The sequence below is a fragment of the Lathamus discolor genome, chromosome 6, assembly GCF_037157495.1.
Source record: "Lathamus discolor isolate bLatDis1 chromosome 6, bLatDis1.hap1, whole genome shotgun sequence".
Taxonomy (NCBI): domain Eukaryota; kingdom Metazoa; phylum Chordata; class Aves; order Psittaciformes; family Psittacidae; genus Lathamus; species Lathamus discolor.
The window spans coordinates 89,574,066-89,595,503 of record NC_088889.1 but is presented as its reverse complement, the minus strand read 5'-3'; the positions used below and the strand labels follow the sequence as shown (position 1 = coordinate 89,595,503).

General features: G+C 48.5%; 2 protein-coding genes across 17 annotated transcripts in view; one reads left to right on the top strand and one right to left on the bottom strand.

Annotated features, from left to right (window-relative positions):
- Positions 1-390: 390 nt before the first annotated feature.
- DRC3 (dynein regulatory complex subunit 3) lies at positions 391-19,581 on the bottom strand. Of its 2 annotated transcripts, none has more exons than XM_065684673.1 (13): positions 19,471-19,581; positions 15,485-15,658; positions 13,999-14,115; positions 12,443-12,609; positions 11,461-11,607; positions 10,158-10,277; positions 9,148-9,259; positions 7,697-7,872; positions 4,420-4,551; positions 3,183-3,253; positions 2,297-2,420; positions 792-923; positions 391-630 (listed from the first exon to the last, which is right to left on the bottom strand). In XM_065684673.1, the coding sequence occupies exons 2-13, from the start codon at positions 15,639-15,641 to the stop codon at positions 517-519; spliced, it is 1,569 nt and encodes a 522-aa protein (XP_065540745.1). In that variant the 5' UTR covers positions 15,642-15,658; positions 19,471-19,581; the 3' UTR covers positions 391-516. The 2 variants fall into 2 exon arrangements, with proteins under 2 accessions (XP_065540745.1, XP_065540744.1); XM_065684672.1 differs by lacking the exon at positions 19,471-19,581 and adding an exon at positions 16,866-16,904.
- Positions 17,306-21,438, top strand: part of TOM1L2 (target of myb1 like 2 membrane trafficking protein) — a 56,989-nt gene continuing 52,856 nt past the window's right edge. For all 15 annotated transcript variants that reach the window (XR_010613747.1, XR_010613749.1, XR_010613742.1 and 12 more), the window contains exon 1: positions 17,306-17,407. Coding sequence is in view for 4 of the 15 variants with exons in the window: in XM_065684670.1 (XP_065540742.1) it covers positions 17,356-17,407 (52 nt within the window). In the remaining 11 variants the exon portion in view is untranslated. The remainder of the gene's footprint in view (positions 17,408-21,438) is intronic.

The window sequence follows — 21,438 nt, the reverse complement described above, 5'->3', positions numbered from 1 at the left end:
AGCTCCTCTGGAACCACTGATTCCCCTTCCTGCTGCTGGGGACTGCTCTGTTCACGCTGCACAAAGCCGCTTTGGCAAGAGGTGGGGAAGAGGATGAGGCTCCCAGGCATGCAGAGCCCCTGCCAGCCTTGTGCTTGCTGAGCTGGAAACCTGCTGTTATCTTGGGGGTGGTTTGATGGAGAGCACTCCTCTCCCACGCTGCTGCCACGTGCCTGTGGCTCACAGGTTCCTGCCACCGTGCTTGCAGGTAGCAAAGCTTTCAGGCGTGATGCGCTGCGATGAGCTGGTTCAGACAGCTCACAGCTGATCCATAGCCCCTTGTGATCAGATCTGAGCTCTGTCTGCACGGCTTCACGCCAACGTGATGGAAGAGACAGAGCTTTTCCAGGGTCAAGAAGTATCTTTTATTTGCAGTTTATAGTGGGATGGAAGAAGAAATGTCCCAGGCAGCATCCCTGGCTGTGTGTGCTGCTGCTATCCTGTGTGCCCCCAGCTAAAGCACCCCCCCCAGCAGACCTATTCCGTGGGCTCCGGGATCTTGATGCTATCCAGCTCCTCCTGGAGATTCTCAATGAACAGAATGATCTCTTTGACCCGGTTGCGGTTCCTGTCAATCTCGTTTTGGAAAGCCTGCACAGATTGAACCCACAGGCTTGTCAGCATCCCTGGCCAGGGTCCCCAGCACCAACAGGGCTCCAGCAAAGGTTAGGGAGCATCTTTACTACTGGTGTCCCTGCCATTTGGGCCAGACCTACCTGTGTCCCGTCCCCCTGAGCACGAGGGTCTCTTACCTTCTTTGTCACAGAGTTCTGCCACTGGTCCATGTTGCTGAGGATGTCGCTCTCTCGCTTATCAATGCTCCGCAGGCGGGTGCCATGGGATGCGTTGACTGCGTTGACAATGGTGTTTTTGTCCACCAGAAGCTGGAGGTAACGTGACCGGATGAGAGGAGGGGGGCAGGCACGCAGGGAAAGCAGCAGAGCTCACGACTAGCAGCTCAGGGGGTGGAAAATGAGCCCTGTGTCTCAGACAAAGCCCCAGTCATCAGCGTGAATCCAGAGCTTTACCCTTCGCTAGGATGCCTGTGGGCCTCGCTAGGGTGCAATGGAGAATTATCCCTACTATGGGTGGGGAAACTGAGGCAGTACCGTGTGTGCTGGAGCAGGGAGCAAATGCCCTGCTGCAGCACATGGCAGGCCCCTGTGGGCAGCTAGTATGGAAGCAAGGCTGCCTGTGCTCCAGCACGCCCAGCCCAGGAGGGGTGGGAAGTGGAAAATCCCACTTGGAAAGGTCACTTGGACTGGTGGCCCTGGCCATAAATCTTCATTTTTGGAGAGTCCCACTTTCTAATGGAAGCAGTGACTTGCCCCCGGGGCTCTAAATGGAGGGTGGCTTCACTAAGCCATAATGACTCTCCTCCTGCAGCCAAGTGCAGCTGCTGAACAAATGAAGATTGCTTCTCTGTGGAAATGGATGGCAGCGAGGCAAAATGGGTGCACAGCAATGGTGCGGAACTGCAGCCATCTGCACAGGCCATAAAGCAGGGAGCTCCCCCCGCCCCAGGCTGGGGGGGTTGAGGGGTCTGGTTTGTGTCTGTCAGCTCTTGATTACCTGGAGTAACAGGAGGATAATCTAGACAGAGGGAAACCACAGTGAATGCAAAACTGGAGGCATTTAGCCACGAACTGAAGGGAGAGTGGAGGCAAAAAGGTCAGCAGCGCTGCTGACTGGAGCACTGCAGAGATCTTTGTGCTCTCTGAAGGGCTTCTTGCTATCACAGCAAGACTGAGGGCTCGGTGGAAGGCTCCGTTTGAAATGTCACATCCCGCCTCCAAAGCACGGGCTGGGGAGCTCTTGGGAGGGATTTGAAATCACCAAGGCAAACAGAGCAGTGTTTGGATTCTCCTGGGGGAGCAGGGAGAATCTGAACCAACCCAGCTCTGAGGGCAGCAGAGAGGCTGCCTAAGTGCCTGCTGGGTTGGGGCTGCCTGGAAATCAGCCAGAGCAGTGAGCTGTGCTGGAAGCAGGAGAGAGATTCCCTCAGCACTTCTCTTGGGCTGCTGCCACCAGCTCTGGCAGCACCCAGGGAAACCTGCAGTGCAGTTATCCTTTATCCCAGGCAGCAGACATGTCCGGCAGCGCTGGGGCTGGGACCAACTCAGGAGGAGGTGATGCTCTGCCTTAGGCATGGCTCTAGCAGTACTGAGCCTCCTGGAAACCCTGTCTCTTCAGAGAAGAGGCTGTGGCCTCTTCTTGCCAGCTCCCTAGCAGAGATGAATTGTTTTGGTGCCCTCACCCTTTGAACAGCAGCTGGCAAATCCACGTCAAGCTCATTCTTGAGTGATTTCTCCAGCGTGGTGATGGAGATCTCCAGCAGCTTTTCATGGTGATGGTTTTCCAGGTCCCGGCACTGGTTCATCGTATAGAAGATGGTTAAGGAAAAAGCTAAGCACACCATTCACTTACAGGGATTAAATGAGCTCCTGTAACTACAGACTGAGTGGACCTCTGCCTTGCTGCTGCCAGAAGCTGCTGTCATGTCAGGATATACACTTAGTGCTCTTAATCACACATTAGGTCTCATCCTCACTGCTATCTATTACACAGAACTGAGAGTGGGCCTAAGTTTGCAAAGGGAATTAAAAGAGGCCTCCCAGGATAGAAGCTAAGCTCTGAATATGATGCAATTGTTCGCACCAGGCCAAGAGATCTCTATATTTAGTGTAACCTGTCACTGAAGCACTTTGTTATTCTCATCCCACTTTGTTCCAGAAGACATCAACAACCCCAAAATGGAAGCCATTTAAAGAAACTTCAGCAAGAACTGTATTTCACTGGCTGCTATAGCAGGAATGTACAAAGGAATCAGCCTAACCAGATCTTCCCAGGGCTTTGTCACTGCTGTGGGAAGAAAGGAAGATTCCCAAGGGGGAGAAAGCTGCAGAAGTCCTACAGGCACAGGAGAACTTCGATCCTTTTGTGCTCTCCAGGGTCTCAACAGAAAGAAGCTGAGCACCTTAAATGACCATTCCTGTGAAGAGACCTTTTCTGCTGGTGAAAAGAAACCCCAACCAACCCAACCCGCCCCCCAAGTTCTATAGTGATGGCTCATTTCTGAGCCTATAGGTGAGATGTACATACCTCACTGGGAGGTCCAGGCCAACAAACTGTCCAAAGGATATATCCCTTTCACGTTTTCAATGAATGTTGATGCTACAGCAGCAATGTTTCTTTTAAATTCCTCTAGTATTTCCTTAACAGAGGGGAAAAGAGGAGATATTACCATGTGAACTTGCATAAACATAAAAGCAAGCTGGGGAGCCTGGGAAGAATCTACATCTGATTATCATTTGGACTCACTGCTGTTCCCAGCACAGTCAGAAACTGAACTGCCTCAAGCATTTAAAGTGTTTTGAATGTGTTGCAAGATTTTCTCTCCTCCTTTGGGGCCAGAACATCACAATCAGGTTATGGGAGGGAAGGAGACTGAATGATTCCCGTAGCTGGTGTCAAGATCCTTTTTTGCCCTCACTTAAGTAGTGCATGGAGAGTGCAGTATTCCTGTATCCTGCAATGCCACAGTCTCCATGAAGAGCCTCTTATTGGAAGCAGAACCAATGCCAAGGCTTAATGCAGCTTTTGGTTTAGCCCTCAGGAATTAAAATTGCTGCCTAGTACCCCTCTCAAAATCGACTGTGAGGTGTTGCACTTAAATGCCTTGATACAACAGCTCAAATACAGCCACCTGAGTTCTGTTCCATCAGTGACTGCAGATACACGAGGACCAATAGCGAAAACACCGAAAGGCACAATCCTGCTGCAGTGAGGAATCCATTTTGAGCTGCTTGCTGTCATGCACATTCACAGCAGTGACCTGCTGCAGCTGCTTGCTCCTGCCTGCTAATTTCGAGACAGATTTCTTCTCTTTCAACTGAAGATGCACATTAGCAGCCCTGCCCTACTTTTTTGAGGAGAAGTCTGGGGAGAAAAAAGGCAGCTATTATGCAAGCAAATGCAGGAAGCTGAGCAGGAATGTGTGTAATCTTATTCAGAGCAAAGATGAGCTTCAAAGCATTACACCTCTAGAATCCCAAATGCACACCCCATGCTAGGCAGCCACTTCTGTACGCAGACCTATAAAATGACTGAATGACCCTTTCTCTAAAGCCTAGGAAATCAGCTTGGATAAATGTAAAGGACGTACTATGCTCTGCTCTGAGGAACAGAAATCTACTGCAATGTATTGATGTCCAGGGCCTAATCTCCTCCAGATCAATTCTGAGTAGAAAAGGAGTAAGATGGAGACCTATGCCCCACTCTTTGTGCAACAAGCTACTAAACAGAAGGGTGCAAAGTCAGAAAAGTGACCCCCATCATGTTGTGGATGTGAGGTCTCCCAGGTATGTGTTTGAGCCTTACCTCCAGCTGGTCGGTTATCAGTATTTCCAAGCCCATGAGTGCTTCAGAGAGCTGAAGGATGTCCTCCCTGTACCGGGCTCGTTTCGACTCAGCAATATCATAACTACTGGCATTATGAATCTCCTTCAGCCTCTAAACACAGAGATACATAAATTACTCGTAGTTTGTGTTCAGCACTCCATTGCAATTTAATTAACTTGTTAGAGATGTGAGGAAAGTTCCTGCTGCTGATGAGCTGAAATGAAATGTGATGATTCAGGAAGTCTCCACATTTACATACTGGGTAGTCAACACTGCTGAGGTATGCTGCTGCACCAGGGGCAATGCAGTGGAGTCAGTGAAAACGCTTCTTCATCCTCCGGTCAGCAGAAGACTTTGCTCCTTCAATGCCTCCAACTTTGGTTCCCCTTCTGACACATCGCAAGTCAAAACTAATGAGAGTCTTGACATTGCTGGCCATGAAGAAGAGATTAACAGTACCTTCGCAGGAAGAAACGCAGGCCTAAATCCTGATCCCCTTCATGTCAAGGAGAATCTTGATTGACTTCCGTGGGGTCAGGATTGAGTATTCTGAATATGGAATACCTCTCATGGCCTGCCTTCCTCTTACAGCAAAGATTTATTGCCCTTCAGAAGGAAATATTGATGTTAGGTTTGGATCAGAGACGATGTCTGATTTCTTGGATCAAAACCACCTCGTCCTCCAATGTGTTATTTCCAAATCTGTTCCAAGTAAGTTAACAATCAAATGTTAAAACAAGGAAGGAAAACAATATACGTGGTTTAGGATGTCCAATCCACTTCTGAGAGGGAATGGAATGGGCTGAAATAGGGGACTTCGCTGAAAACCATTGCCAAGACTTGTGTCTGAAAACAAACCAGGTTACCCAAACTCTGCAATGTTAAAAGCAGGGGGGAGAGCAAGGAATGTTCTTGTCTAATGTAAAGAAGTCAGGAGGCTCCAAAAGCTCTGCAGCCATTCAAGACACACCTCTGGGAGCAGTAACTTCAAAGTTCAAGGCTTTTAATGCTTCTTTGCTCCTTTAGCAACTTCAGAGAGCAGTTATTTTACAGGTTACCCAAGTTTACATGAAAGGATTACAGCGAGACAAACAGCCCCTAAGAAAGGCTCACAGACTGCAGTCTGCTGGGGCCTCTGCAGCCTTTGAACTCCTCTGGCAATCTGAAATGAGTGGGGAAATGCTGTTAAAATGCAGCGTTCAGTTTGGATGCCAACTTCTCCAGTATTCAGATGAAAACCATCTCACTGACCCCTGGGTCCTGTTCTTGCAGCTCACTTACAGCTGAGCCTGCAGGTCATCAGACAAAGGTGGAGGGCCAAAATGTGGCCTTAGCCATGTTTCTTTGGGTTTGATTTTGGGTTTTTGTTGAGGGGGGTTTGGTTGGCTGGTTGGTTTGGGGGGTTTGGTTTTGTCTTTTAATGGACGATTTATTGGGAATTCAAATGAAAGTTAACTGAGTATGCATTGCCATAGAATCCTGGTATCCCAGACTGGTTTGGGTTGGAAGGGAACTTAAAGCTCATCCAGTTCCAACCCCTGCCACGGGCAGGGACCCCTTCCGCTGGAGCAGCTTGCTCCAAGCCCCTGTGTCTAACCTGGCCTTGAGCACTGCCAGGGATGGGGCAGCCACGGCTTCTCTGGGCACCCTGTGCCAGCGCCTCAGCACCCTCACAGGGAAGAGCTTCTGCCTAAGAGCTCATCTCAGTCTCCCCTCGGGCAGGTTCAAGCCATTCCCCTTGGCCTGTCCCTACAGGCCCTTGTCCAAAGCCCCTCTCCAGGTTTCCTGTAGCCTCTCCAGGTTTCCTGTAGCCCCTTTAGGTGCTGGAGCTGCTCTAAGGTCTCCCCTTGAGGAGCCTTCTCTTCTCCAGGCTGGACCAGCCCGGCTCTCTCAGCCTGGCTCCAGAGCAGAGCTGCTCCAGCCCTCGCAGCATCTCCATCTTTCCATGTTGCCTTCTGATAAGGCTGCAGACTCATATCCCAAGTAGAGCGTATGGAGCCGGTGTGCCAGCATGAGTCAGCAAGGTTCAAGGACCTGGGAGCAGAGTGACTCAGCAGCAGCAACAAGGCACCTAAATAGAAGTGACCTGGTTTCCAAAGAGAGCCAGGGCTTGTGACTCTGCCTGGTGTCAGTTGCTCTGCTCAGCTGACAGGGTCACCGGGCTTTAGCATCCCCTCCTCTTATTATTCCTGTGGAAACACAATAATGATCCATCTATTATACATGGTTAGAAAGGGATCCAGCTAGAAGCTGCACCCTTAGCAGCCACAGTGGGTGGCTATAATTGAGCAGAATGAGAAAAGATAGTTTCTGCTTAAAGAAGGCTAGAAATACATTGCAATAACTTGATCTACTTTGTTAAAGTTCTCTGAGCTGTTGAAGAAACAAACCAAAGCAGAAAATGACTTGAAAGCAGACAGAATCCCCTGCAATCTCCTTCCTTTTCTTCCCCATTTTTCAATGAACAAAGAACTATTGGAGGCCTCAAAGCAAAGGGGATTGGCATTAGATCTGATAAACCTATATAGATCTTAAATCAACTTCATCAAAAATGCTTTAGCCAAAAGAAAGGTTGAGCATTTCTGTTTTGTTAAAGAGTGGTCACTTTTCTGGATGGCAAATAGAAATCATACTTAGCTACTTTCTTTCTGTAAAGCCTTGAAAGATCTTTACCTTTATGAGTGGTAAAATAACCTGGTGACATGTAAGTTGTGTCCTACACTGAATTTCCAGTACAGATAAAGGCTGCCAGTGATAGCTGGCTGTGGTTTGCCCAAAGGGTTTGAAACTTCAATCCCCAAATTCTTTTCCTACATGAAGTAGTAAACACCTTTCACCATTCTGTTAGTTAATGACATTAATACAGCATCTTTTCTTGGTATAGATTAATCCTGTCAGGAAAACTTAAGGATAGATCACGGAGTGAGCCCTGGAAGAGGTTGCCCCCTGAGGTTGTGGAGTCTCCATCCTTTATTCAGTAGCTGCATGAACATGGGCAGCCTGCTGTGGTGGCCCTGCTTGAGCAGGGTTGGAGCAGGCGTCTGTTCCAGAGGTCCCTGCCAACCTCAACAACCACTCTGTGATTCTACCATTAGGGATCCAGTCCAGATTCCTATTACAGCAGTGTAAATCCAGAATAGTAGAACTAATTTTCATGGAGTTATCCTTGTTTTCAGTCAAATTAAAAGCTGGCACATGATACAGATATAATATAGACAGATCACGTATAAAACAAACAGAAGTATAGCCACATTACCTTTTTGCTCTGATTTTCAAACTCTAGGATTCTTTTCCTGCCTTCTTGCTGGTTGGCTGTTAACACTTCATTAAGGTATTCATAGAAATGGGAGACTTCAGCTTCTCGGTTTTCATGCTCCTTCAGCACATAGTTAAAAAGGCTCTCACAAACTGAGACAAACTCCTCCCTGTACGTGACACCAGAGTCAAGGTATTTTGCTTGTTGAGTGGAGCAACACGCTACGTTCCTTCTACCTCTGCAGATTGAAGCAACAAGATTTACAAGCTACTGTTCTGTAAACCCCGTGGTTCTTGCAGGGAGAAGGCTGCCATGTATTGTCTGTGGCAGGGCTGGGGCACCCATTCATGTTTTGTACCGAGGATTTTGCTACCTTAAGGGTATGGAGAAAGCTGTGGCAACTTGAGGGGGAAAAGGCCTTGAAGAAAAGGAAATGCATAAGCTTCTCTGACTCTTTTCTGACACAGCAGCAGAATGAAGCATACAACACTATCTATCTTCAGAAGTGTGAATACAGTGCCAGGATAGTTAATAAATACAGCTCTGGAGCCTGCAGCCAGAGCAGAGAATAAACTCCTGACTTGGTAGCATCACAAAAATAACGTCAATTTTTCTTCTGCTATTATCTTGGCAATGGAATTGTTTTTGGAGTCTCTTGTAGTTAAGCCATGATGCATTTTTCCCCCCAACAGTGTAATGCAATTTTAAAGAAGGTCAAGTTACCGGCCTTGACAATGCTCTATTAATCTGAATGAGAAAAGAGAAGAGGAAAAGAAGTGTCTGCTTTCTGATCCTCCATGTAGGAGCAATGATCAGAAAAATGTGCTGGCCTGAAAACTTCATGTTGCCAGCTCTGGCAGGTTGTGAGATATGCGACTCGTATCATTCTGATGAGTCTCTTCCTATCTCCTACCACTTCCATTTCAACCTGATTTCAGCGGCTGCACTCTCACAATCTGACAGAGATTTATCTTGCAGCTCATTTTAAACTGTAAGTGGATTCCTGACTTAAAGAAAGTACAAAGCCTTGATTCTTGAAGGGTCAGAAAAGAAGGCGTTGGATTCAAGGGAAGGAAAGGGAATATGGTAATTACAACAGTGAGGATTCGGAATGCTGGAATCCCATGACCTGTTGCTGACAGAAACAACTGGGTTTACAACTGGGCTGTTTCAAGCTGGGCTGGCCAGCTTGCCAGTCATAGAAACCATTTGATTTTAGCCCTCATATTTCACAAGGCATCAAGCCTTAAAGCTGTCAGTGGTCTCAGAGTCTTGCAGTGTATTTTTTGATACCATTCAAAAGTTGAGCACAGACTCTTTCAGATCTTACATCAATGGAGCTTTCAGCCCTGGACAAAAGCAATGGATGAAGAGTCCCTGTGGATGCACCTCCTTCTTAACTCGAGGCATTACATTTTAGCTGTAGGTATTCTAAACTCAGGAAGGATATGCCTGCAGCAGGTCATCCACTCCAGGGAGGCAAGCCAGTTTGGCAGCTTCTGTATCCTCTGCAAACATACTGTCAAACAGGAATGATCCATTCAGGTACTCAACAAAGGCTGTCTTTGAAGAGAATCAGAGCAATATAAGTAAAATGAAGACTGGCAACCTGCTGCCAGTGCTCAGCATGTGTCTTTCCTATAAGCACTTTACCAGCAAAGGAACGCTGGCGCAGACACAGTTATACCAACACAATAGATACACCAAGTGAGGAAAGCACCCTGCAACTGGACTGACAACCATCCTGGTGCCTTTGCTGCTAGAACACTCTAGCCTGAGGGTAGAAAACACTGTTTAGTCTTATAGAAGACATTATCACATTCAACCACATATGACAAGGCTGTTAAGCCTTTCAGATAAGGAATCAATGGACTTTGGGGAGGGATGGAAGGAAGAGCTGAAGATGCCCTCCCTGTAAGTAAACCAGCTCCTGTTCTCCAGCCAGTCTGATCTTTTGGAGGTGGAGAATACAGAGCCAGACTGACAGCACCATTCTGCCTGGGCTTGTTTTCAGTCTGTTCACAGGACTACAGTGATCTCTGTATGCCTGGAGTGGTTTAACCATAAAACTAATGAAAAGCATTAACTTAGTCTGAAGGAGAAAAAAAGTCAGTGCACTATGACAATGCTGAGAGTCCTCTCAGACCTGTAATGTTCTTAATCTCATGTCAGGCTGATAAGATCCTTGGGTATGATTTATTATTTAGCTTTGCAGGGTCTGTATCTGTAGTTTCATTGTTCAGCCAGAAGAAGTATGTTCCCCACATCATGTGTATTCCACAGCAGTTCCTGGTTTCATTCTAAAGATGAGATTCAGAGATCACAGAGATTAATCCCAGCCTTAGTTTTAGCACGGTCGATGTTAACCTCTCATTAAATCTTCAAGCAGGTAAAGGAGAAGTCAATATGTGTTGCGCTTCTTTCTCCTGAGACAATATACAGCCAGCCAAAGAAAACGTACCTTGTGGTACTCCAGCTCCTTCTGCTTTGCCTGTTTGTCCTCCAGCTGAGCCAGGGCCTCAGCCTCCTCCTGTTCCAATAGCTCAATATGATATTGATACTGTAAAACTGCCTCTTCTCTCTGAGAAAGGAGAACAAAGAGCAAATTGTTATTAGATTATGCAGCATCGCTCAAAAAAACGTGGGCATCAGCATTTTGGACTTTCCAGAACATGCACCTGAGTGACACATGCATCTCCATTTCTCCGTGGGCTTTTAATTAAACTGCTTATGAAGTTTCTAATCCATTCCTCATCCCTTCTTTTGTTGCCACGTTCTTCTGAGTCTGCACTCGGTGCCTCTGTGCGGATTCAGTCCCAGGAAACTTTTCTCTCCCCATTCCCTCATCTTTCGGGTTGTTATTCTTTTTTAGCAGGAAGCCCTGTTTTGACTTCCAGGATTTGAGCTGTGATTTGATCAGCTGGAGAGTTTAATACATTTACTAGGGAGGAGAAGGCTCTTTGGAGGAGTGGATGGCAAAGTAGTGGCAGGGGCAAGAACCTCATTAGCTCAAAACTGAAGCTTGACAAATTTAAGTCTGCAGGTCTATGACGTACTGTCTGTGTGAGCAGGGACTGGACTCAGTGACCTGGAAAACCCTTTCCATCCTAGGGTAAGAGTAATAGATATTCCAAGTACAGGCCCTGCTCTATGCCGAGCAAATTCACAATTAATCATGTTCTTTGGTTACTTAAAATAAAACCCCAAACAAAACCCCCTTCTTTGTTCCTTTGAGCCCTGGGATCAAAAAGCAGCCCCACAGGTTAGCAGTGCAGCTGCACTGTCAGAATCAAGAGTGGGAAGTGCATTCGACGGTACCTGCTTGCCTGGATACAGAGTCAGTCCACTCCGTAATTGCTCCCTGAGCAGCAGGACCACCAAGGCTTCTTCCCCCCGGATCCATGTCTCAAGACTGATTTCCTCTGAGATATTTCTGATCTCTAAGAAGGCTTCTGCTTACACTGCAGCCTCTCTGTGGCAACATGAACCAGGCCCCCCTCCCACACACAGCTGCTGATCTCCATAAAATCTGTGAAGACATCATGCCTCTGACACCTCTGCCTCCCTGTCAGATTTGATAGAATTTGGCCTACAGGTTCACAGCTGTTAGGTGGAGGCAGAATCAACACTGCGTGTTTCTGGGAGCCTCATTTCTGCAGGGAACCTGCCCCCAGTGCTAGGATATTGCTGGCACACCAACAAAGCAAATGCTCTGTAAGATGCTGTTGCTGGATTTCACAAGCAGGGAATGCAGGAATGCTTACTGTGGAGTCTCTCACGAGCTTGAAGTCCAAATACACCAGGTTGGGAACATAAGCAACAACATAGAGCATGTACCGCTCGTCATCGCAGAGAGGGTTCCCAGCGAGGTTCAGCGTCCGTAAGTGTTTAAACCTCCTGAAATAGACCACCTGTGCCAAGGGGAAAGAGATGATGCTCATCCCAGTGCTGGGAAACACACAGCCTTGAAATTCATTGTTCTTAATACAGTTATAGAATCACAGAATGGTTTGGGTTGGAAGGGACCTTAAAGCTCATCCAGCTCCAACCCCTGCCACACACAGGGACCCCTTCCACTGGAGCAGCTTGCTCCAAGCCCCTGTGTCCAACCTGGCCTTGAGCACTGCCAGGGATGGGGCAGCCACAGCTCCTCTGGGCACCCCGTGCCAGCGCCTCAGCACCCTCACAGGGGAAAACTTCTTAATGTCTAATCTAAATCCACCCTCAGTCAGTTTAATGTTGCGATACATATGGTGTTCTGCTGCCAAACACAGACAACATTGAATTAGGAGTTTCTAATCCTTTCAGGAAAGGAAATACTTAAATTTATATTGTGAATACATAAACGCTGGGTGTAGAGAGAAGGGGGATGGGGTAGATACAAATCATGGGCCTCAGATTGGTCAGCCGACCTTGAAAGAACCCCAAATACATCCTCATCTCCACTCCCTCCTTTTCTCATCGATAGCTACTTATTCCTTTTCTAGCTTTCATGGGATCCCATAGGAATTCTGCCAGCAGTAGCAGAACCAGGCCCCCAGGAGTCAATAATCTAAAAGAGAAATAGCTGTAGTAAGCACTTAGCACCAACAGAGCCTACCAAAACCATAATTTACACTACAGATGCAGTGAAAACCTAAGGAGAATTTCCTCCCCTAAGGAGGGACTCAGACACAGTGGCAAATATCAGCCTCAGAATAGGTGATCCTTCGACAGGGAACATTTGCAAATCCAGGGAGCACTCACATCTTCCAGAGTGGTCAGGTTATTCTTTCCTATGGAGAAGATCTGCAGCTCTTGCAACGTGTCCAGGTTCTCGATCTTAGATATCCTGTTACTGTAGAGACTGAGGTCCTGCAGTCTGACGAGGGTATCCAGGCCCTCGATTACTTCAATGTTGTTGAAGGACAAGTCTGAGGAAGAGTTGAGAAAGTTCAGTTATTTCTAGCAGAACACCTTGATTCAGACCTTGCATTTTGCCTGGTTCTTGCATTAGAAGTTGATGGGCAGTATTGTCCTCAGGGGTGTTCAGTGTTCTGCAGGAAAGCCTGCATTAAACCATCATTTGTTCACATCTCCCCCTTGCAACGGTCCGTGCACATGTCCTTCCACAGTTGAAGGTATTCCGTGCAGAGTCCGGCTGAAAGTGATTTGTACCTTATGGGGAAACCCAAAATACAAGAAAAGAGGTGGGGAAATGCCCTAAAAGGGGGGGTATTTCTGTGACAAAGCTGACCCTCCCTACCTTAGTTCTTGCAGGCTCTTGCCTGCCACATCAGTGCCCACTGTCAGGGTCATTCCCATAGGACCAATCACCCTGGAGGCATGCAAAAGCATATATTCACTTGAGCTATTTCACTCCTTGAAATCTCCTCTTATCCTGTCAGAACATCTATTATAACACCTACATTCGTCATAGGGGCAGTATTTCTCCTCAGGCCAGTACTGAGCCATTCAGAAGCCCAAAGACGGTTGATGAGGTGTCTGCATCACCCCAGGCCTTGGAGGGATAAGACACACAGCAGCTGCTGAAGCACTGCAGCCTTTGGGCAAACCAACCCATGTAAGTGTGCTTCAGAACACTGTGCTTACGTGGTGGTGATCAGCTGTTGATTCACCCGTGTGTTAGTCAGTCACTGTGCAGCAGAACAGTGTGAACCACAGAGCCTATTGGACATCTGAAGTTGTCCCTGTGAGCTGCAGCCCTCCACAGTGTTCCCAAAGACAGCTGAGGGCATGTTTCCACCACCAGCCAGCACTCTAAGTGATGCGTCTGTAGCAGCAAGCTCCCCAGTCTGCCCAGCATCAAAACCTGCACCACTGTGTGATGCCACTCTCATCATCCTGAGTTCGAAAGTAGTCACATAAGACTATGAAGATGGACACTTCTTGGGACAACAATGATGACAAGCCCCTCAGCATGGAGGGGTAAGGAGAGTGGGTTCTAGGCTTCAAAATGCCTGCATTAGCTTTGAAAACAGCATACAGGCTTCTCAATCACAGAGATGTTTCCATAAATATTCCTGAAAGTCACCTCCAAACCCTGGGAACAACCTGAAAATCTCAGCTTCCTGTTCCTGCACCCTGCATGTATTAAACCCAGTTTTGAAACATTTGAAGGATTGTTTTGCAGCTCTGATATTCAGGCATTTTGACATTTGACAGTCAAACGAGGAAACACACCGACAGCTGACAGCCTTCCCTGGGAAAGCTCCTATCAGTCGTGTTTGAGAAGGAATGTGACATCCTGGCTGTATCGCACACTGTGTGAAGGCACCCAGCCTCGTCTGCCTGTATCTTACCAAGCCATAGAAGGTGAATCAGACTCTCCAGACCTTCTATCTTCTCAATGATGTTGTTGTCCAGCTGCAGTTTAGTCAGATTCTCAAACTGCCACAGATTAGCAATCTGCAGGATATCTAAAACCATAAAAAACCACCCCAAATAAACCAAAGAGAATTGCTTTCCATGCGAGACAGCTCTCAGTGCGGCAGCCACGCTATCTTGCACAAGGCAGACATGCCCAGTCTTACCTCCAAAATGATTTTCAGCAGATTACAAGAGCGTGTGATGACTGCTCTAGAGAGCTGAGAGCTCCACTGGCTGGATGAGATTTCAGTGAAGCAGCCCAGTTAACCTCAGTGTCCTGCCCCAGCGCACAGTGCTCATCAGCGATGCCAACGAGCCGCTGAGGGGATGCTGACTACGGCCCTGCAGTCAGGAGCAGCTTTATGAATCCACTACTAGGAGACCTTGACCTTCATTTTCCTTTCCAGCTCCAAGAGGGAGATTTGGGATGAGATTCTGCTTTTCTCTGCATTTGCAGGTTAGAGGTGGCCAGCAACTGCTTGTGTAAATGACTCCTGGGCTCCTGGGATTCTCATTGCAGGAGTGCAAGTTGGGGTCTACTCTTTCTGTGAAGGCTGCAGTTTAGAGATAATCAATATCCCTGCATTTAGCTTGCTCCCAAAACAGAATCACAAGGGCAGGTCGTTAGGCACTACAGCAAAACACTGGGACCAACACAACACAGAATATTCCCACTCCCGGTTCTCCTTCCCTCCGCAATGACTTCACAGGACATTTTTGGTGGCTGCTTTGCTGCTGTCACTGTTTAGTGCAGATTAAAGGAAGGAATTTCATGCACAAAATACTCACACAGTTCCATATTCTGTATTTGAGGAGGAACACATGCAGGATCAGGGAGCCTGCTCTAAGGAACCCAACTAACACACACCACGACTTCACTGGAGCATGGGAGGAATAATCGAAGGCAGATTTTTGCCCATCAAATTACATACCCCCAGAACACTCAAATATTGAGCCAAATGTTCTTCCGTTTCCTTTTTAGAATGCAAGTTTAAGCCTGGTTGGACAGTCAGAGGCAAGCTGTGATAATGCTACCGATGACGGGAGGAAGCCACTGAATTGGCCTGTAATCACCATGATCGACCAAATAGCTCTCACATCATCACCAGCCATGGTAGAGCTTGCCCAGGGTTGGAGCTGTCCACAGAAGAGCCCCACAGGCCTGTGGCCTGTAGGTGTCACCACAATATAAATGTTAAATAAGAACAGCGGTGGCAATAATAGCATCGGGTTAAGCAGCTTTAATGTTACCCACCAGCAAAAGCACCCAGCTCGCTCAAATGAAACTACTTCATAGTGCTCTGCCCGAAAATGTAAGTGCAGATGTTGCTTTTCACATAACAAATCCAAGCTAATCGTGTTTCACTGCCATGATTCTATTCATGCTTGATTCTATTGTTCTGCTGTTCTGATACTCACTTCTAAAACTAAGCTGTAGCTCCTTCACATCCTTGAAGTTAAAGCCTTCCTTTCCGACGGTCTTTTCTATGTCCTCCATGCGCCCCTCTTCAAGAACTTTATGAACCAGTTCATCATCGATAATGTTTGGCTCGATGTTCTCATACAAGTGACTCATTTTTAGATGGTATCAGCCTTAAAGGAGAGAAAAGAAAGAGAAATAAAATGACTGCCTGGCTGTTTCCAGCGCTCATTGAAGAGGGGTGATGATACCAAGGAATTAGGAGCACAGCTGAGCGTTAAGAGCTAATACCTCCCAGTTCATATCAAAGACTTAACTTGTATCAAGGAGTCACTGGTTTGGCTCGAAGTGCAAGGCAGGCATGATCATATGTGAACTTCCAATGACTTTTGGGTGTTTTTGATAAAGAATACTAGGATTAGGACAAATAAATAGATTAGGAAAGGAGGCCCCGTGCAGCACCTCTAAAGAGCAACAGTGCATTGCATGGCAGTCACTTGTTGCTGAAACCCACCTTCATTAAGGAAACACGCTTCCTTTTGGGCTATAGACAATGCTGTCAATCAAACCCTTCTGCTCTTTGTCATTTAAATGTCCCTAATGTTGCTCAGGAAGCAAGGAGACCTCTTTTCTTCCTACAGCTGTGCCCAGTTAATGAATCAGTCTGAGGGACAGGAACCGTCCAACTGCTGCTTGTGTGAGGTGTCTGTAGTTATGGAGTAAGTTCTGCTGGTATTTGGCACAGGACAGGAAGGATAAATGCATGGGTTTAGAGAGTTCTCTCCTTTAACCCGTTACCCCTTGTCCTGTCACTGCAGTCCCTGATGAAGAGTCCCTCCCCAGCACCCCTACAGGCCCCCTTCAGGTACTGGAAGGCTGCTCTGAGGTCTCCACGCAGCCTTCTCTTCTCCAGGCTGAACAGCCCCAACTTCCTCAGCCTGTCTTCATACGGGAGGTGCTCCAGTCCCTGATCATCCTCGTGGCCTCCTCTGGACTTGTTCCAGCAGTTCCATGTCCTTTTTATGTTGAGGACCCCAGAACTGCACACAATGCTCCAGGTGAGGTCTCACAGGAGCAGAGCAGAGGGGCAGGAGCACCTCCTTCACCCTGCTGGTCACGCTCCTTTGGATGCAGCCCAGGATATGGTGTCTGTGCCAGCAACGGGTCAGCCTCCAGACGTGAAGCTGCTGCCCACTGGACCCCAGCCCTGGGCCGAGCGCCATGTTCCCCGCACACTACGGGGCCCTGTCCCTGCCTGTCAGGGTGTCTCTGACCCCGGTCTGCTGCCGCCTTCCGCCGGCTCCCACCCAGCCCCAGGCCGAGGCCCCCCGGGCCTCTCAGCCCCGGTCCCCCGAGCCCGCGGCCCTGCCCGGCCCTTACCCGCGACTCAGCCGCCGGTTGCTAAGGAAGCCCCGGCGCGTTGCTAAGGGAGGCCACGTGACAGGCTCATCCACCAATAGTCAGGGAGTGGGTGGGAAGGCCGGCTGCTAATCAGAGCGCGAGAAATCCGTGTCAGCCAATCATCGCCCGCACCGTGCCCTCGGGGCGGGAGGGGAGTCGCTTGATTGACATTCCCCTAGCTCAATAATATTAGAGAATGGCTTGGCCGCTGCCCAATGAGGAATGACAGCAGCGACGTCCATCAACGGGAGGGCGGGACTACCGCGGGGGCGTGCCTGTCTCTTGACAGTGATGGACACTCTTCTTAGCCTATGAGTCCACGAGGTGTCCATCCATCATCCAATCAACCGCGAGGAGGCGGGACTTGCTCGATAAAACAATCTGCGATTGGTCTGTGAGGCTGTCTGTCAGGGCGGGGTGAGGGACGGGGAAGGGGGGGAAGGAGGCCGCTGTTTGTTGTCATCCCAAGATGGAGTTTCTGCTGGGGAACCCCTTCAGCACCCCGGTGGGGCAGAGCCTCGGTAAGGGGGCGAGGAGGGGCTGGAGGGGCAGCGGGGCTATGGAGGGGCTGTGGGCCTCCGGGCGGTGGGGGCCGGTGAGGTGATGTGGAGGCTGGGGGGTGTCAGTGAGGGCCTATGGGGGGGGGGGGGGGGGGCGTCCGTGGAGTTAACTGGGGGAGATGAGGCCTCTGTGGGGCTAATGGGGGTATGGGGGGGTCTAATGGGGCTAGTAGGGGTTGGGGGGGCTCTGGCCGTGGAGGAGCTTGGGTTTGGTGGGTGCTGTGTGCCTTAGTGTGGGTCACAGAGGGGTCTGTGGGCAGCGGGGGGGGGGGTGGCTTTGGGCAGGCTGTTTGCTATGGGGGGGGGGGGAGCGACACCACTTCATCACGGCTGCTGGATGGAGGGAAGTTGTTGCCCTCCTTCCCCATTTCTTTCTCCTCCCTGTGTGTGCCTGGTTACAGAGCAGCACTGGGGTTCTGCCGCCTTTAACCCGAAGTGGAACCCCCCTGGTCCTGTGCATGTGCAGGGGGGATGCTGTGGTTTAGGGATACAATGCTCTGTCTTCAGCCCAGAGCTTCCATTGTGGTTTGCTAATGCTTTGCGGACATCGGGCAGGTTATTTTGGCTGTGCTTCCACTGTAAGACTGGCCAAGGCCTTCCTGGGCTGCTGTGGCTGCTCCTCCTTCCTTCCCTCCCTCCCACAGATGCATTCACTCTCAGCTGTGGCAGGTCTGGTTTTGGGCTGGGTTGCCACAGCCAGGACCATGGGAGGAGGCCTGGACACCACTTGTGCAGAGTTTGATGCCTTGCCCATGCTTGGGTGGGAAGCAGCAATTGCCTCCTGCTCTCTTCTCTTAGACCTTGAAGAACTAGAAGATCCCTTACATTGGGAAGGAGCAGCAGAGCAGCTCGGGTTCCTGCAGTGAGGGGTCCCAGGAGCCAAGGCCATGCGCAGTTGAATGCTCTGCGTTTCAAAGCAACAGGAATTCTAATGCCTTATTTAGGAGTTATGTATAGCATATATAGCCTATAGCTATTCCATGTTAACTTATGGAATCTTGGTCCACTTGTTCCTTCAATTTCCAATTGGAAATTAAAGTGGAAATGTTTGGCAGGGGACCTGGTCGTGGCCTCAAAGCCCAGAGCTTCTTCTATAGTAGTTTCCTCACTCACGCTTTGCAGAGGTCAAAGGCCCTCACATGGGTGAGTCTCCCACCACACACTGAAAATGGCTGGACTCTGCTTTGTCAGACTCTATGGAGCATCTGTATAAGTTACTGGTTTGCTTTAGCCATCTGGGGTGGTTATCTGCTCTGCTTAAGGACAGAAGTGCTGAGGGTAATAATGGGAACAGGGAAAGTTAAACGTGATTTTAAAGTGCCTTTGCTTTGTGTTTGGCCATCTGACCACATCTGCCGGGACAGCTGGCTGATAGCTGCTTGGACAGGCCTTCTACAGTGAGTGCTGTTAAAGGGAAGGCAATCATTTCTCATCTATTTATTGTCAGTTCCTTTTAGCATCAGTAAGTGTTTTAAAGGGGCTTCCTTAAGGATTGCTGGGGGGGTGTTTAGCACTAAAAGCTGCTTTTCTAACCTTCTGCATTCCAGCCTCTGCAAAGGTTTTCACAGCTCTTCCATCCCCTCTTTGAGCAGTTGCTTCCAACTTGGAGGCTTTGAACACAAAGCTCCAAAGGAGCTGCTTTCATCAGCTAAGGGTGTGAGGGGCTTCTGATGCAGCTTCCCTTAATGAAAATTCAGCTGTGCTTTAAGAATGGATTCTTATTCCAGGGGGGGGAGAAGAGGGAGCTGCAGATCTTATTTTGGAAGGAAGATACTTCTGCTACTCATATCCCTGCCAGTTATCCCTTCTCTGAGACAACAGGGAAACAAAAGCATGCCTTGTTCTCAGACAGTGCTTTTTGCCCACTGTTTCCACAGGCTTTTTTTTTCAATGAGCTTGTGGAATATGATTTTCACTTATGTTCCTCTTCATCCTTTCAAAGGAACTGAATGATTTTGTATTTCTGGTTCAACATATTGTGTTGAACACAGTTGTGATGTTTTCAAGCGAGGCCTAACACTCACCAGAAGGAAGGAGTGCAGCAAATCCTGTAGGTCCATCAGCACACCAAGAATGTGTGTGCTCTGCCAGGAAGTAGCAGTGAGTTCACATGAAGATTTAATTAGGGCTATGCGATGTCTTCTGAGAAAAGCCAGGTCTGAAGGAACAAAGATGTGGGAGAAGGTTTGGGGAGAGGTAATACAAGGGATTTTCTCTTTTCCTCCTCTTTAGCTGGATAATGTCTGAAGCCAGACAGGCTTTTTATGTGAACTCTTTTGCTTAATGTGGCAAAGTAATGCAAGGATGAGCTCGGAGGATTTGTAATGGAGATGGATGGAGTCTCCTGCATCTGAAGTGCCGGTTTAAACGGCAGCCAGGTTCCTCGTTGCTGAAAGCTACCTGATTTTTTGAACTGACTTTATAATAGCCTCTATTTAATTTCCAGTGGTGGCAGAACCAAAGCTGTATAAGCCATCACCATGGCCAGTAATTACAAACCGCACTTAATTTTGCTTTGATGCTTTGATTGACCTGTGGACACTGAACTGCCTTTATGCCTCCAGCAAGGTCCTCTCCTGAGTGGAGGAGGTAGCTTTTGATGGGGCTGTTTTGTGGAAGGTGCTGGGCTGCTGTCTGAGAGATTCCTGAACTTATCTTGTTCCTTCCATATTGCCTTTTACCTGGAGGGAGGTAATAGCATCGCTTTGCATATAAACCGAAAACCTCAGCCAGGACTTTGTAGCAGAATCCAATACTCCCTAAAGGCTGTGTGAGCAAACGGTGCTCTTCAGCATCCCAAGGCACTTGGAAGTCTTCCTGGTCCCTTCAGCCCATCACAGTGTTGGTGGTCAGTGCTTCCTAGCAGGCTTCCTTGGGAAGATACAGGGCTTGTGTGTTGTTCCTGGTGTATTGTGAGTGTTTTTTAACCAGTGCTGTGTGCTCAGCATGCGTTGAACCCAGTAACCATTGGTGCAGGGAGCCCGGAGGGCACTGGAGCTTTCACTGGCAGCTTGTGCTGGTGGCTCTGGCCAGCTGAGGGGTGGTTGTGCCACCAGCCCTAGAGAAGCTGGCAAGGGTCCGGAGGGTGGAACTGAGTGCTGTGGGCTTCATAGGCTGCTGAATATGGCAGGTTTCTGATCCTTTGTGGCTCTGGGTGTTGGCCTGGTTCTTATAACCGAGCTGTTGATTTTTCCCACTTAGTGCTGTAAATATGATGGACTAAATCTTTAGGGAAGTATTATTGTGAACAGGCCTCCAGAGCAGTGAGGAGGAGAAGTGCAGGAGGATGGGTAGTAAACCAGCAAAGACAGACTGCTTGCTGGATGGTGAGGGGCTGGCCTGGGGGAAAAAGCAGCAATTTACAGTAGTGGGAATTTGCCTTGAGATTGAACATCCTGCCATAAATTGTGTTTTATCTCTCTTTGTTCAAGGGAGCCATCTTTAAAGTGTCACCACTCGATTCAAGGTTATTAGAACAAATACCCTTGCCATCGGTTAGCAGAAACATCTCAGATGATTAAAGCTGATTGAATTACAAGAATGGGGAGTAGTGGTGCCTTCATTTTTGCTTACTTGATACAGACCATATGGCTTCCACATGAGGACACAGGAAAACCAGTTCCATTTTGTAGTATTTCGGGGGTATTTTTTTACCTCTGGAGATTTTACAAAGGCTTCAAGAGAGTGCTGATGTGTTTGAATCTAAACCAAATCTTGCTGCTGTCCCCCCACCCAGGTCCCTTAGGGCTGAAGGGGTGAGCTGGGGCAGTGATGTGTGAAATGAGGCGATGGATGGGCATATCCAGGTCCGGTTTGGGAATGGCTGTGGTCAGGGCTTTGTGTGGTGCTGAAGTCAGCCCTTCAAGCCCGAAGACTGCTCGGCTTGAAGCCTAAGACTTCCAGGGAGAGAGGTCCAGCACCAGACTTAAATGCACAGAGACCTGAAAGGTATTTTTAAACTATATAGTAGGAACTAAGGTGTTCTGCATAAC